The sequence below is a fragment of the Microcaecilia unicolor genome, chromosome 3 (assembly GCF_901765095.1).
Source record: "Microcaecilia unicolor chromosome 3, aMicUni1.1, whole genome shotgun sequence".
NCBI classification, from domain to species: domain Eukaryota; kingdom Metazoa; phylum Chordata; class Amphibia; order Gymnophiona; family Siphonopidae; genus Microcaecilia; species Microcaecilia unicolor.
The window spans coordinates 252,746,697-252,763,526 of NC_044033.1; the positions used below are offsets into that span (position 1 = coordinate 252,746,697).

The following is a 16,830-nucleotide window of genomic DNA, read 5'->3' on the forward strand; positions in this document are numbered from 1 at the left end:
TGCTTTGTATAGTGTAAGTTGTATGTACATTATTGGGGGGGGGGTTGTTATAGTGTGTGCATTGCACAGTGAAAGGTGCATGCATTATTTGGAATGTAATATTGTGTGTATATTTCGGGAGGGCTGGTGTGTGTAAGGTGTCGATACACGATCTGGGGTATAATATATTTTGCTGTGAGTGTGCGGATAGGAACTCGGAGCTCTCGGGTGCAGTTTCCAGTCGGGGCCGCGCACACGGACTCTCGGTTGGGGGATGGAGGCGGCGGTGTTTATGGTTGCGGCGCGCTCGGCTCTCAGCGGCCGGGGGAAGAAGGTCAGACGCACCGGGAGGGGGATATGATGGGATCGGGTTTTTTTTTTGGGGGGGGGGGGGGGTGGAAGGAGGGGAGATGATGGGGTCAGTTTATGGTGGAGGGAGGGGAGGATGCAGGGAGAGGTGATGGGATCAGTTTTTGGGGAGGGGAGATGATGGAATTAGTTTATGGTGGAGAGAGGGGAGATTGCAGGGGGAGTTGATGGGATCGGTTTATGGTGGAGGGAGGTGATGGGATCGACTTTTGAGGAGGGGGAATGGTGGGATCAGTTTATGGTGGAGAGAGAGAAGATTGCAGGGGGAGGTGTGGGATCAGTTTATGGTGGAGGGAGGGGAGATTGCAGGGAGAGGTGGGATACTGTAGGGGAGAAAATGGAGGGGTAAGGGCGATGAAATCATTTGAGGGAGCAAGAAGTAGGGAAGCCGGTTATTATAGGAGGTGAGATATTGGGGGGAGGGGGTAGAGATCAGCTTTCCAGTGAAGTGGGAAAGGGAAAGGATGGGAAGAGGGAGGGCAGCTTCCTGTTTTTTTGGCTGGGACAGGATTTTGGCAACTGTCTGATGTGAGGGCAGGAGCAGGATACAGTGAGGTGGGAAGGCAAGAGTTATCGGGGACTAGTGGAAGAAGGTGAGAGACACAAATGAGGGAGGAGGTGGCAGCAATTTTCAAGGGTTAGGGGGAGTAAGATGAAACATTGATGGGAAAATTTACATACAGCTGATTCCTACAATCCCAGAAAGATCCTCCTGTACCCCACTTCATCCCTCACTCCCCATACCTCATTTCACTAGTGTGAAGAAGAGCTGCTCTTCAGCTGTCCGTGCTGTATTCACACTTTGCCCCATCCCTCATCTCACTAGTGTGAAGAAGAGCTGCTTTTCAGCTGTCCGTGCTGTATTTACACCTTGCCCCATCCCTCATCTCACTGCTGTGAAGAAAAGCTGATTTTCAGCCGTCCATGCTGTATTCACACTTTATGTATCAGCATTGAGGACAGCAGTTTCCTGGCTCTAATAGTTAGACATGGTCCAACTTGTTCAGACAGTCCCTTGCTTGCTGTTTAAGTGGGTGGTGTCCCTAGGTTTCTGTGTTCATTTTTGTGTACTTATTCTCAGTGGGAAGTTAAACAACATTAGAACAAGAATAGGAAATCGTGACATCTTTGTATTTTAACTACTTCTCATGTGTGATCCCATTAAACACATCTACCGCATTGTTCTGAGGGTGAGCTGAGGTGAATCTATAGATTAGGGCATAGCGTGTGTTAAGCCGCCAGGTGCTTGATGTCTGTGATCCGGTGCTGAGAGATTTTTTTTTAATGTATTTATTATTTTAGATTTTGCTCACACCTTTTTCAGTAGTAGCTGGGGCTTTTTTTGAGGGGGTACTTGGGGGTATTGAGTACTGGCACCTTTTCCATTGTCTGCTAAATTTGACCCATGGACCCCATGTTTTAATGAAAGAACTCAGGCTCTACACACAAATTCTGCCTTATCATAGATTCTGTGACTGGTTGTAGGGGGCCTGGCTATTGTGGGGAGGGTCCCTCAGTGATCACCCCACTCCTGAAGAGTGGTCTAGTATTTGAGTACCGGCACCTTTTCCATTGTCTGCTAAAATTGACCCATGGTCCCCTAGTTTTGATGAAAGAGCTCAGGCTCTACACACCAATTCTGCCTTGTCATAGATTCTGTGACTGGTTGCTGGGATCCTGGCTGTTGTGGGGTGGGTCCCTCAGTGATCACCCCACTCCTGAAGAGTGGTCTAGCATTTGAGTACCGGTACCTTTTTTGCTAGAAAAAATGCACTGGTAGTAGCTCAGTAGCCACATTCAGCTGCATCAGGTATTTTATTTCCCTGTCTGGAGGATTTAAAATGTAAGTTTGTAGCTGAGGCAGTGGAGACTTAAATGACTTCCCCCGAGATCACAAGGAGCAGAAGTGGTATTTGAACTGAGATATGGAATGTTACCTGCTTAAGAAGGATGTTTCTCAAATGTTGGTGAGACATGGATGCCTTTGTTATGAAGGACAACTCCTCCCCTAAAAGCATGCTGGAGTGATAGCAGATGGAGCATATCCTAATTATGCAGCACCAGGCCTCCCCTTCTTCCCTTTGGGGATAGGAAAATACATGCTGTACCTGAATAGAACTGGTGTTGAATTACTACTGAAAAGGTGTGAGAGCTAAATCCATTAGACAAAACATATGCTGTGTGTCAGCAGATGAAACACTCCCTGTTTATGAAAGGAGAAAATTGGAGGAGGGGAAATAATGTCCAGAAGCTTGTTTCTTCACTCGCACACGCAGCAGTATGAAGAGAAAGCTGTGTTCTGCATCTGTCTCCTCCTGATGAGGTAGACTGGATTAGAAAGACCTAGAAAGAGATGAGATTGAAGCCCACTGAAACAACTTCTCTCACCCTCCTGACCAAAACTGCTGCTGAACATGGAGAGGATGCATCGGACAGCGCAGAAGATGGAGCCTCATTTGAAATAGAATGTAGAGGTGGGAATTGAGATCTCCAAGTCGGGATGTGTCAATTTCCAGTAGTATTATAGAAAAGGATGGCTGTGTATTTATTTATTTATTGGGTTTTATTAACCACCTTTATGAAGAGATTCACCCTATGTGGTGTGGTGTACAGCAGGTACAGTTTAACACCAAACTTATAATTTTGTTAACAGCATAACAACAGTAAAGTAACCAAGAATAAACATAAATACAATCAATGAGGTCAACTTGAAAACAGTAAATTGAAACCTAATAATAGGAAATCTTGGGCCCTTGCTGATTTCTTACACTTTAAGTTCACGCTGACCTCCTTCAAATCTGCTCTTTTACGCGCCAAACAGGATTATTATATCCAACTGACTAACTCTCTTGGCTCTAACCCTCGACTACTCTTCACCACATTGAACTCTCTCCACAAAGTGCCCCCTCCCCCAACTCCCCCTTCATTATCTCCTCAGACCCTTGCTGAATTCTTTCACGACAAGGTTCAAAAGATAAACCTTGAATTCTCTACCTCGCCACCTCTCCCTCCTCTAGTCCGTTCCCCTCTCTCTCCTTCCCCTCATTCCTTTTCCTCCTTTCCTGAAGTTACTATAGAGGAAACTACACTTCTCCTTTCTTCCTCAAAATGTACCACCTGTTCCTCTGATCCCATTCCCACCCACCTTCTTAATGCCATCTCACCTGCTCTTATTCCTTTTATCTGTCACATTCTCAACCTCTCACTTTCCACTGCAACTGTCCCTACTGCCTTTAAACATGCTATGGTCACACCTCTCCTTAAGAAGCCTTCACTCGACCCTACTTGTCCCTCTAATTACCGACCCATCTCCCTCCTCCCTTTTCTCTCCAAATTACTTGAGCATGCTGTTCACCACCGCTGCCTTGATTTTCTCTCCTCACATGCTATTCTTGACCCACTACAATCTAGTGCATAAGTACATAAGTAATGCCATACTGGGAAAAGACCAAGAGTCCATCGAGCCCAGCATCCTGTCCACGACAGCGGTCAATCCAGGCCAAGGGCACCTGGCAAGCTTCCCAAATGTACAAACATTCTATACATGTTATTCCTGGAATTGTGGATTTTTCCCAAGTCCATTTAGTAGCGGTTTATGGACTTGTCTGGTTTTCGCCCTCTCCACTCAACCGAAACTGCGCTTACTAAAGTCTCCAATGACCTACTACTGGCTAAATCCAGAGGTCTCTATTCCATCCTCATTCTTCTTGATCTTTCCGCTGCTTTTGACACTGTTGATCACAGCATACTCCTCGATACCCTGTCCTCACTTGGATTCCAGGGCTCTGTCCTTTCCTGGTTCTCTTCCTACCTCTCCCTCCGCACCTTCAGTGTTCACTCTGGTGGATCCTCTTCTACTTCTATCCCTCTGCCTGTTGGCGTACCTCAGGGTTCTGTTCTTGGTCCCCTCCTCTTTTCTATCTACACTTCTTCCCTTGGTTCATTAATCTCATCCCATGGCTTTTTCTACCATCTCTATGCTGATGACTCCCAAATCTACCTTTCTACCCCTGATATCTCACCTTGCATCCAGACCAAAGTTTCAGCGTGCTTGTCTGACATTGCTATCTGGATGTCTCAATGCCACCTGAAATTAAATATGACCAAAACCGAACTTCTCATTTTTCCCCCCAAACCCACCTCCCCGCTCCCCCCATTTTCTATTTCTGTTGATGGCTCTCTCATTCTCCCTGTCTCCTCAGCTCAAAACCTTGGGGTCATCTTTGACTCCTCTCTCTCTCCTTCTCTACTCATATCCAGCAGATCGCCAAGACCTGTAGTTTCTTTCTTTACAACATCCGTAAAATCCGCCCCTTTCTTTCCGAGCACTCTACCAAAACCCTCATCCAAACCCTTGTCACCTCTCGTTTGGACTACTGCAATCTGCTTCTTGCTGGCCTTCCACTAAGTCACCTCTCCCTTCTCCAGTCGGTTCAAAACTCTGCTGCCCGTCTCATCTTCCGCCAGGGTCGCTTTACTCATACTACCCCTCTCCTCAAGTCGCTTCACTGGCTCCCTATCCGTTTTCGCATCCTATTCAAACTTCTTCTACTAACCTATAAATGTAATCACTCTGCTGCTCCCCAGTATCTCTCCACACCCGTCCTTCCCTACACCCCTTCCCGTATACTCCGTTCCATGGATATATCCTTCTTATCTGTTCCCTCCTCCACTACTGCCAACTCCAGACTTCGCCCCTTCTGTCTCGCTGCACCCTACGCCTGGAATAGACTTCCTGAGCCCCTACGTCTTGCCCCATCCTTGACCATCTTTAAATCTAGATTGAAAGCACACCTCTTTGCTTTTGACTTGTAACCACTCGCCCCACCTACCCTCCTCTCCTCTTTCCTCTACACATTAATTGATTTGCTTGCTTTATTTTTGTCTATTAGATTGTAAGCTCTTTGAGCAGGGACTGTCTTCTATGTTTGTGCAGCGCTGCGTACGCTTTGTAGCGCTATAGAAATGCTAAATAGTAATAGTAGTAGTAACATACATAGTAACATAGTAGATGACGGCAGAAAAAGACCTGCACGGTCCATCCAGTCTGCTGAGGAGGAAGGAGGTGTTTTAGAGAGCTCTGCTGACTTCCAGTGGAAAGGGAGTGAGACCTAGCTCCCTCCCCAAAGATGAGGAGGGTCCCTGGGGAGAAGGCCTCAGGAAAGTCCCAGGCTATGGGGCCTCCTGGGGCCCGGGACCAGAAGGCCGAAAGGAGTGGCTCTCTCCCTGGTTTGACTACCGGGAGAAGGGAAAGGAGTCCAGTGGACCGAAGGGAGAAGCAGCCCAGTGGAGGCCACCAGAGCATTTCCCCCTCCATGGCCCAGCTTGCGGAAGGTAAGCGAGAAGACAGTGGAGGGGGGAGGAAGATAGTACAGGCCCCAGAAGGGCGCTTCCAAGGAAGGGAGAAGGAAGAGGCGATGGAAGTTTGCCAGAAGCCTTTGCTGGAGGCAGCTGAGAGTGAGAGTGAGGAGAGTGGATCGTCAGATGAGGAGTTCCTTGAAGTGAGCTATGACCCTGATGATCCAGCAAGTAGTGTGGTAAATATTGTAAGACGAATTAAGCTGGTGGAAAAAGAAGTAGTGGAGCTAGGAAAACGTCTGAAAATGGCAAGAACTATGTGTAAATTTGCCCCAGCGGAGCACAGACAAATGTATGTTAAAGAGGAAGCCCGGATATCAAAGTTGTTGGGGAAAAAAGAACACTTGTTGAACTGTTAAAAAAGGGCTCTGTGAATCCTTTGAGGGAGCTCTATGTTAACCGAGAAAGGATGGCTTCAATACCACAGTCTGGGGGTTCAGGAACACTACAGTTGCAGCAAGCTTCAGTGTCTTCAGCAGCATTAGACTCAAAAGAGTTGTCTGGGTTCAGAGGTGACCCCACTTTAAAATACATGAGACAGTTGGCAACACAGTCTAGAGCACTTACCCAGCAGCCAGAGGATAAGGAGGCAGCGGCAGGACATGGCTCTGAGGTGGGGGCTGGAGTAGAGATCCTACCTGTGGAGGGGAGGACAGAACTCAGTAACTTTTCAAAACTCCAGATAATGGAGGCAGCAGAGGGAGACGCAGGTAGCAGCCTGTTTTCTACAGAGGTGGTGGTCGAAGTCTCAGAGGGCTTACCTGCAGTTGTGCAAACAGCAGAGACAGTTGCCGTGAAGGAGGCCCTGTTGGAAAAGGGTCAGCAGAGGCAGACTCCGGTATTTTTGGCCGGGTCTGCAATGACTGAAGTGGAAACCGAAGCAGCATGGCATCTGGAGAAGCCCCGCCCACGAAGTCCGGGAGCAGGGGATGTCTTCCCTGAGCATGGAGTAGCTGGCGGTTTACAGGAGAGGGGTCGGAGAGAGAGGAATAGGAGCGGGCAGCAGCTGGGAGCTCATTTGACCAGCTGTCCATTACAAGAGGTGAAATCGGGGGGTGCTAACAGCCAGCCTGTGGCGGAATCAGGAACAGACAAGCCATGCCCCCGGGAAGCGCCAGCCATTGGGAGAACGCAGGAGGGACTGCACCAGAAGCAAGGGGGAAGTAACCCGATTGTTGAGAGACTTTCGTTGACTACAGAAGTGGACATGGCAAGTCTAACAGATGTGCAGCGGGTGGTGGAGCAGACCTGCCAGCAGGACGGCTGGGAGCGAGGAGCCAAGGGGAGCGGCGGAGTTCCGGAGGCTTCGCCCCTGGTGCCGGAGGTTGGAGGGAGTTCGGGGGCAGAGCGAGCAGGGAGTCTGGTATCGCCAGCTGCAGACCTGACTGGGCAGGTGCCAGAGTATCGCCAGGAGACAGAGGAGAGGAGGCGATTAGCCCAGAGGCTGGAGCCTGCAGTGGCAGGGACGAGCAGGGACGTTCCAGGAAGTGGTGATGGGCAGGACAATCAGTTGGAGGCAGCCCAAGCCGCAGAACTGACTAAGGACGTTGCTGGATGTTTGTCTGAGAGGGAAGGGGACGGGGGACAACGGGAGGGGGAGGGGGCGGTGGATATTGAGGAAGGGAGAGGGATGAGGGGAGGGGCAGAGGGACAGAAGGGGGGGAGGCAGAGGGAAGGGCTGGAACAAGTGTGGAGGGGGGGGCGGTGGGGGCTGGGGTCCAAGTCCTTTGCGGCAGTAGTCCAGGGAGGGGGAAGGAGGGGGGGGGGGAGATCGGGTGGTTTTGAGGGCCGGGGAGGGGGTGGGGGGGGGCGGGGACAGGGGGTGGACAGCTGCCTAAGCGGCGAAATGTGGTACAGCTCAAATGGATAGGGGAGGGGGCAATGCCCTCCAGGGATCGGGTCTTGAGGCTGGTGATGGGGATGGGGTTTATACCCGAGGACTTTTACGCGTGTATACACCCCATCAACATCCCAGAATATGACTTGAGCTTCATGACCCAGAGGGGGATGGAAATATTCTGGGAAAGGTACGAGGGGGTGAGGGGAAAGGGGGAGTGGCGGGACCTCAGGGCCATTCCAGTCAGCAAGCCGGACCTGGTGCAGATCACCCTGCTCGTGAGAAATGAGTCTATCTCTGGGGCAGATTTAGCCTACTGGCTACAGAGGTACGCGGAGCTGAGATCCCCACTTACAAAGTTACCGGATCCAAGCAGGGTTTGGGCAGGAGGTTGGGGAGCCCTGGTCAAATTGAGACAGGAGAGCCATGTGGTCCAGCACATTCCTTCGGCTGCCTTTATCGGTCGTGACAGGATACTGTGCTTTTACAAGGGGCAGCCGCGGCAGTGCTTCAGATGTGGTTCGTTTAGGCACTTCAGCATGTCATGCCCAGTGGTAAAGTGTGGAAGATGCGGGGATCAGCATGCCACAGAGGACTGCACCGCGATCAGGTGCAACCTCTGCGGCGGGTTAGGCCATGCATATCGGAACTGCCCTAGGGCGGCCCATAACGAGTGGGATATGTGGGGGAAGGGACGGGGAGGGGGGGTAATGGAGGAGGGGATAGGGCAGGGGGTGATAGGCAGGGAGGGGCAAGGGGGGGAGAAGGAGGGGATGCAGGAGGGGGGGGGCGGCAGGGGGCTGGGTCAGGAGTGGAGCAGGGGGGGAGAGGGGGAGTGGGTACAAGTGCCACAGAGGAAAGGGAAGTTTCGGAGGGGGGGGGGAAAGTAGGGGTGGGCAGGGAGGGGTCGCTGCAGGGGAAGAGGGGGAGGAACAGATTTCAGGTGTTGGAGGAGGAGGAGGAGGATAGGGAGGTTGGGAGGGAGGAGGAAGAACAGGGGGAAGGAGAAGAGGTGGAGTTAATGGAGGAAGAGGGGGCGGCAGGGGGGGATTGGAGAGGGCAAAACGGAAATATGAGGAAGCACTGGAGGAGGGTACTGGTGGTAGGAAGAAGGGCGGGAAGGCTCTGGGGGAGGGGGAGAGGGGGAGGGGTGAGGGAGGAGGAAGAGGGAAGGGAGGGGAGGGAGGGGAAAGGGGAGTAAGAGGAAAGCTGAGGGGGGCCGGGCAGGTGGTGAAGGCCCAAGTGCAGGCTTGGGGGGACAGAGTGGAGCTAGAGGAGGATCTGGAGGACTTGGGGGAGGTGGAGGACGTCTCGGAGGAGGAGGTAGGGGGCGGGGGTGAAGAGGGGAGAGGGAGGGATCAGGGGGTGGGTCCGGATAGAGCAAAGAAGAAAGGAAGGAAGAAAGGGGGAGGGGGGGGGGTAAGGTGCAGACAGGAGACGGCTGCGGGGGGGGGGGGGAGGGGGATCTGGCAGGGGATGATGTAGACCGCATAGCAGAGGACCTGCTTCAGGGTAAGAAGGGGTATCCCAGGAGATAAGGAAAGAAGTTGGGAGTGAGCAGACCCGTGACTCGCAATGAGGATGGCAGGCTTAGTGTTGACATTTGCCACGCTGAATGTGGCCAGCATCGCCTCTCCGAAGAAGCAGGGTTTAGCGTATGACTGGTTCGCGAGGGTCCAAGCAGATTGCTTCCTGCTCCAGGAGACTCGGCTGCGGTCCATTGAGGTGATCAGGCGGGCAAGGCGGGCCTGGAAGTGGGGTCCCTCGGTGTGGGGGTTGGCGGGGGAGAGGTATGGTGGGGGTGGGGATCTTATTTAAGTCCCACCGGGTGAATATTCAGCGAGTGGTGGAGCTGGGGGGTGGGGAGATGTCTTGTTGTGGATGCGATTTGGGAGGATAGAGCACTGAGGGTGGTGAATGTGTACGGGCCCCAAAGCAAGAAGGAAAGGGTGCTCCCTCTTGGGAAGATCAAGCCCTACCTATACACTTCGCGCCAAGTAGTCTGGGGGGGGAGATTTTAAACACCATATTGCGGAAAAAGGATAGTGGGGGGACGATCGGTACAGGTGGGCTATGACGGGGGGGTGAGGCTGGCAGGGATCATGCGGGAGGCGGAGCTGGTAGACGCGCATGTGGCCTTCTGTGAGGGAACAGGAGGGGGTTCACGTTCTTTCGAGGGCAGTGTAAAAGTAGAATCGATAGTATTCCTGGTAAAGAAGGGGGTTTGTCTGGGGGTCCACGAACCGTGGACGTGGACTTTTCAGACCACCACATGGTCCTCCTTCAGGTGGGGGGGCGGCAGCGCAGAGGCCAGGGAGGGGGTTATGGCGACTAAGTTAAAGTGGTTAGTAGCAGCAGGTGTCGGGAGGAAGTAACCCGCCGGTTTTTGGAAGATCAGTTGTCAGTGCAGTGGGCATTTCAGTCATTGGGGGAGTGGTGGGATACAGTGAAAAGACGAACGCGGGGATTCTTTCTCAGACAGGCGAGAAGGGAGGGGGAGGGAAGGACAAAGGTTGGGCATGGCATAAAGAAAAAGAGGGACACATTGATTTCACAAGGGGGGAGGGAGGAAGAAATACATGATCTCCAAGCACTCCTGGAGCAGGTACAGTACAACCGCTACACCTCCTTGGTGTATGAGCGGGACTTCGGGAAAATGTGTAGCCCTGACCCCTTCGCATGCTGCCGGGAGCGGAGGGCGCGCAGGGTGATGGAGGGGGTGCGGGATGCACAGGGGTCCTGCAGGACACCAAGGAGGGGATTCCTGGGGGCAGTGAGGGACCACTTTGCGGCGTTCCTTTCAGCCCAGCAGATTGATATGAGCAGATGGAGTGTTATGTGGAAGGAACCCCGGGGATAGGGTCACGGGGGACCCCAGCTCTTCAGGGCCCTCTTGAACCCGTGGACAGAACAGGAGGTGGAGGAAGCCATCGGGGGCGCTCCACAGGAAGACCTCGCCGGGGCCAGTATGGGCCTAACAACTGAGTTCTACCAGGCCTTTAAGGAGCAGCTGGTGGCCGATCCTGGTGAGGGTATGGGGGCAGCCCGTTGGAGGGTTCCTTGCCTAGTTCCTTGACAGAGGCGGCTCTTATCCTACAGTAAGTAGGGGGAAGGACCCGGCGATGCTGGCCAACTGGCGGCCTATAGCACTGCTTATACGGATCGAAAAATCTTTGCGCGAATGCTATTCCAGAGAATGAGGCAGGTGTCTGGGGGATTTGCTAGCAGCCTCGCAAGCATGTGGGAGTTAAAGGGAGAGGGGTCTTGAAGCTGCAGCGTGGGTGCAGGGATGGGGTAGAACCGAGTAGAGTGGGAGGGGCATGGTAGGCTGTTTGGTAACACTCGACCAGGAAAAAGCGTTTGATAGAGTGCAGTGGGGTGTCCTATGGAGCATTCTGGAGCCTATGGGTTCCGAATGGGGTGGATAGAGCAATTACAGCTACTCTAATCGGCATGCGGGGGGTGTTTTCCCACCTGGTTAACGGGTGGAGAGGCAGGGGTTGAGGTAGGGGCAGGGGTCCGACAGGGGTGCCCACTCAGCCCGCTGTTGTATGCATACGCCATCGACCCTTTTATAAGACGGCTGGAGAAGGGGGGGGCGGAGGGGCTGGAAGGGGTGGAGGTGGGGGACAATAACCAGTTAAGGGTCGTGGCGTATGCAGATGACGTTACAGTGTGGGTAGCAGACCAGAGGGAGGGAGGTAGATTGCAGAACCTGATCCAGGAATACTCGCAGGCAACAGCGTCGCAGGTCAATTTTCAAAAGTCCAATAGCCTGTGGGTTGGGGATCAGGGGCTGCAATTTGAGTTGGGAGGTAGGTTTCCTACAGCTGTGGAACGTATACGGGTCTTGGGAAATATACTTCGAGAAGGGGGGATTATAGGCTCTACAACTGGGATAGGTGTCTCCAAGAAGTGAAGGGGAGGGTGGATAGATGGAAGGGGTGGAAATGACCATGGGGGAGCGGGTACAGCTCATCAAGGCACACTTAGTTCCTTTGTTTCTGTTCGTCAGTTACATCTGCCTGCTGCCGGAGAGCCGGTACACGCCTTGTATGGGGGTGTTCTTCCGGCTGCTCTGGGGCAACAGGACGAATCCGGTAAAACGGAATGTTTACCTATCTGCCCTAGGAGGGAGGGGGGGGGTGGGCATGATAAACCCAGTCCTGTTTTTCAGCGCTTTGTTCCTGCAGTTCAATCTGGGGAGGGCGGTAGGGCGGGAGCCACCGGGGTGGGCTAGGAGTGTCCTGCAGTGGTGGCCGAGATATTGGGACCTATGGCGGGAGGGGGGGAGGGTAGTGGCACTGGCGAAGGGGGGCTCCGGGGGGGGTGAGTTATTGCAAGACCCTAGTGAAATTGGGTGAGGGTGTGGGGGCTGACGGTGGGGGAGGGTGAAGGCGGGACAACGGGGGGTCTGGACGGACAGAGTACGGGCGCAGGTGTTCTCAGCTCCTCTGGCGCTGAGGGACGCGCCGGCCCCACGGATGCAGCAGGGGTTACGGTTGATTGCTTCGAACCGCATCCCGGTGAAGTATAAAGACCTGGGCGTGGCTGTCCTTTCACGGTAGACTGTACGTCCGAGGAAATTTGGAAATATCGCAATGTGCGGGATAGAGGGTGCCCACGGGAGGAATGTGCGGGAACTGAAGAGACGATGGAGCATTTCCTGGTGAGGTGCCCATTTACAGTCCAGGTCTCTGACCGGGTTTCCTCGTTGCTGCAGATCCCCATTTTCCTCCGCAACTACAGCTATGCGGACTGGGTGTATGGCCCAGAGGGTGGAGAGGGCGCGGGGATCCGGTAACACGCTTTCTGATTTCGGTGATATTGCGGTACTGCCTCTGGATGGCGCGCTGCAGGGTGTCCCCTGTACCAGGAGGTCCGGCCGGCGGAGGTATCAGCTGGGATGTGGTAAGGGCGGTGCAGGAAGCGGCGAAGTGGGAAAGGGTGGAAAAAGGGGTGGGGGAGGCTTCGAGGTGGAGGAGACACGTGAGGCTTAAGCCGGCATGAGGGGACAGGCTTCCCAGGGGATTGTGTGCCAGTTGTCTGAAGGGGATGTGGGGGGTCGGGGGGGGGGGGGGGTTGATCCATTGTATTATTGAGGAGGGGGGTGTACATAGATAGGCAGACCATGTCTAGCTAGAGCCTGGGGTTTGATTTGCATGTCCGTTTTTTTTCTTGTGGTCTTTCTAATAAACAGTTTCCACTGTACTATTGAGGAGGGGGGAGGGGGTGTACATAGAAGGAGGACCGTGTATAGCTAGGGGCTTGTTTTTGATTTGTATGTTATTTGTTTTTAGTTTTTTCCAATAAAAAGAGTTTTCCAGTCTGCCCAACAAGATAAACTCATGTGTATACCTTACCTTGATTTGTACCTGTCTTTTTCAGGGCACAGACCGTATAAGTCTGGCCAGCACTATCCCCTCCTCCCAACCACCAGCCCAGCCTCCCACCACCGGCTCTGGCACAGACCGTATAAGTCTGCCCAGCAGTATTCCCCCCCTCCCAACCACCAGCCCCGCCTCCCACCACCGGCTCTGGCACAGACCGTGTAAGTCTGCCCAGCACTATCTTCGCCTCCCCACCACCCAATTTCGGCAAAGCTTCTGAGGATCCATTCCTTCTGCACAGGATTCCTTTATGTATATCCCACGCATGTTTGAATTCCGTTACCGTTTTCTTCTCCGCCACCTCCCGCGGGAGGGCATTCCAAGCATCCACCACTCTCTCTGTGAAAAAATACTTCCTGGCATTTTTCCTGAGTCTGCCCCCCTTCAATCTCATTTCATGTCCTCTCGTTCTACCGCCTTCCCATCTCTGGAAAAGATTTGTTTGCGGATTAATACCTTTCAAATATTTGAACGTCTGTATCATATCACCCCTGTTCCTCCTTTCCTCCAGGGTATACATGTTCAGGTCAGCAAGTCTCTCCTCATACGTCTTGGAACTAGTAGTAGAACTACCGTGAAACACTATCAAAAATATACACAACAGCAGTGGAATTCAAATACCAGATATATAATATAATGTTAGCATTATACTAATAATACACCTAATAAGCATTAGAAGATTCAACTCGCATAGATACGATGCTAAAGATTTTCTACAATACAGCCTTACCATATAGATGAGGGACCAATGTGATGGGAACAAGATGCGTGATACAGAGTCAGTTGGGATAATTTGATGGTTAGTTAAACTCAAGGCAACTTCGTTGTATAGGGTATGTGCCGACTGCATGCAGTATCAGCTCCTATTTTACAGTCATCGCCATGAAAAACGGGTGGGCATCCTCGGCCCTCCATGGAATTTCACATGGTCTGCGAGACCATGGGAAGTATAGACTAAAAACGGACGGCACAAAACCTCTTTAACCGGCTCGCATTGCAACTGTTGAAGGATACAATAGGGCAAAGACAGAATTATAAGGTAACCGATCATTCTGGCAATAATTTATGTTAGTTCAGTCATCACATTGAATTTTGTGGCATCTGTTTATTTTCTGTGTGCGGTCCACTAGGAGTAATACTGACATTCATGTGGCCCTCTGTGTGTAAAGGTGCCCCACCCCTGGTCTTGAACATCAGCGGAGGCAACTCGGTAAAGAAAGGCCCGAGAGCTTGTCTCGACGGGCCCAGTTAAACGAGGGCTGGGCCCGTTTGAGAAGGTTCTGGGCATGAAGGAGAGAGTGCATGATGGGGGGGGGGGGGGGGGTAGTGTTCTCAGCCGGAGGGCTCGGGGGCGGGAAGGATTGGTTGGTTTAAAAGAAGCCAGCTAGCCGTTGAGCCTGATTCTTGCTTCCGATTGGAGGAGAGGTGGCCGGGGGCGGGGCAGTGGGGAGGGAATGAAGGCTGGGCTTCCTCCGAGGCGCAGCGCGTTTCCTGAACCTTGGAGTCGGCTTTGCCCTCCCTCCTGCCCTCACATTTAATTGAGGGGGGCGAGGCTTCCATTGTTGTGTTGTAGAATTCTGTTTTTCAGGTGAATGGCGTTGGATTTGTCGCAGCGGCATTAAAGGCGGATCGGGTGACCCAGAATAAATGTGTGTGTGGAGGTCCATACAGGCCAGGGCTCTTGCTGTTAGGGCGGAGCCTGGAAGAGGAAGAGTTGCGGAGACAGCAGGAAGTGGGAAGTTGCTGCTTTGCTATCAAGGCGAGTGGCGGAGGGGGGCCAGCTGTTGATGTTGTGCTTTGACAACTGCAGCTCGGGAGTGGGGGTTATTGTTTACTGATGTTAATTGAAAGTTTTAAATTGTTAATAAATCAAGCTGAGGCCTATGGTTATTCCACAATTGTGTGCAGAAGAGTTATTGATTGATGAAGTATTGGGGGGGGGGGGGGCATGCCTGGTCGAACGGGTTCCTGCTCCAAGGGTTATATGCCTGGTATTTCGAAATGCAGACGTGTTTGTGTCCGTTTTGGAAACTTACATATTGAAACGCTCCCTGTTAGGTACAGAAGGTGCAGTTATTTGGCACTGTGGATTGAGGGGGAGGGGTGCTGTTACAAGGCCCATGCCGTGCTCACTTTTCTTTAAGCTCAGGCTGGCAAGGGAGGAGGCGGGGGATGCAGTAGCCTCAGCCCCATTTCCACATTTTGCTGTCCTGGGTGACTGTTTTGACCACTCCGTGGCAGGGCCAGCTCCGATGTCTAGCGCTTCCAAATACAGGAATCATTTAAAATGTCTAGATTTTTCCTTGGACGTTTGCAGTCGGAGTATTTCATGGAATAGATCCTGAGTGCCATAGGAGTCAAAATGTGATTTTTTGCAATGTGATGGGGTTATATCTCTCTTAGTTTATACCATTTGAGTGGAGTAGAACACATTAACGCAAATTGATCGATAGTTCACTCTTTCAAAAAGTACAACGATGACATAGGAGTACGTTTAAAACGAATCGGAGGAAATACTGTTTCACTCAACGAATAGCTAAGCTCTGGAAGTCGTTACCAGAGGATATGATAACAGTGTATCTACATTTAAAAAAAAGGTTTGGACAAGTTCCTGGAGGAAAAGTCCATAAATCGTTATTATAGTTTAGTTTATAGCTTATGGTTTATTAATGTGCTAAACTGCCTAACTTAGCTGACAGACCTAAGTGGTTTAACAGACTTAAAAATATCAAAGTAGAAACGGGAAGTACAGTATCGGATAGGTAATCAATAGAAATAAAACAAAATAAGACATGGAAAAGAAAATAAGATGATACCTTTTTTTATTGGACATAACTTGGACATTTCTTGATTAGCTTTCGAAGGTTGCCCATCTTCTTCAGATTGGAAATAAGCAAATGGTGGTTGGGAGGCGGGGATAGTGCTGGGCAGACTTATACGGTCTGTGCCAGAGCCGGTGGTGGGAGGCGGGCATAGTGCTGGGCAGACTTATACGGTCTGTGCCCTGAAGAGCACAGGTACAAATCAAAGTAGGGTATACACAAAAAGTAGCACATATGAGTTATCTTGTTGGGCAGACTAGATGGACCGTGCAGGTCTTTTTCTGCCGTCATCTACTATGTTACTATCCAGCTTATTTTCGAAAGTGATAGCCGGCCATCTTCCAACACAAATCGGGAGATGGCCGGCCATCTCCTAAAACTGGCCAAATCGGTATAATCGAAAGCCGATTTTTGGACACACTCGCCGGCATTCCGTCGCAGAAGCGGCTAAACTTCAAGGGGGCGTGTCGGCAGGGTAGTGAAGGCGGGATGTGGGCATGCTTACGAGATGGCCGGCTTCAGCTGATAATGGAAAAAAGAAAACCGGCGATGACGAGCATTTGGCCGGTTTTACTTGATCCTTTTATTTTCACGACCAAGTCTCAAAAAGATGCCCAAACTGACCAGATGACCACCGGAAGGAATCAGGGATGACCTCCCCATACTCCTCCATTGGTCACCAACCCCCTCCCACCCAAAATAAAAACTTTAAAACATTTCTTTCCTAGGAGGGGAAGCCAGTCGGCCAGCTCGTAAAAAAAAAAAAAAAAAAAAAAAAGGATCTTTCTGATCAGTTATGTTATGACTTACTTGTTCTGGAGTGCTGTATTTTGTGATACTGTTTTGAGAAATGTTCAAGAAAGACTTCATACAAATGAAAAAAGTCCCTGCCGTGCACTTCCCTTAATAGCCGTCTTTCTCTCCGAAAGTGCACTTCTCTTAATGGCCGGCTTTCTCCCCAAACAGGGAAATCAAAACAGTTTTTTTTTTTTTTTTTTTTTTAGTAGTAACAGTGGGATTTGAACCAGCCACCTCTGTAGTACAAGAGCCATGATGTAACCACTTGGCCACAGCT

The 16,830-nt window shown here is 51.5% G+C and overlaps 1 protein-coding gene across 1 annotated transcript in view; it reads left to right on the top strand.

The window, feature by feature from the left end:
- Positions 1–239: 239 nt before the first annotated feature.
- The window catches only part of BCAT2 (branched chain amino acid transaminase 2), a 29,754-nt gene continuing 13,163 nt past the window's right edge, over positions 240–16,830 (top strand). The window contains exon 1 of the mRNA XM_030197835.1: positions 240–313. Coding sequence (XP_030053695.1) covers positions 254–313 — 60 coding nt within the window. The 5' untranslated portion in view covers positions 240–253. The remainder of the gene's footprint in view (positions 314–16,830) is intronic.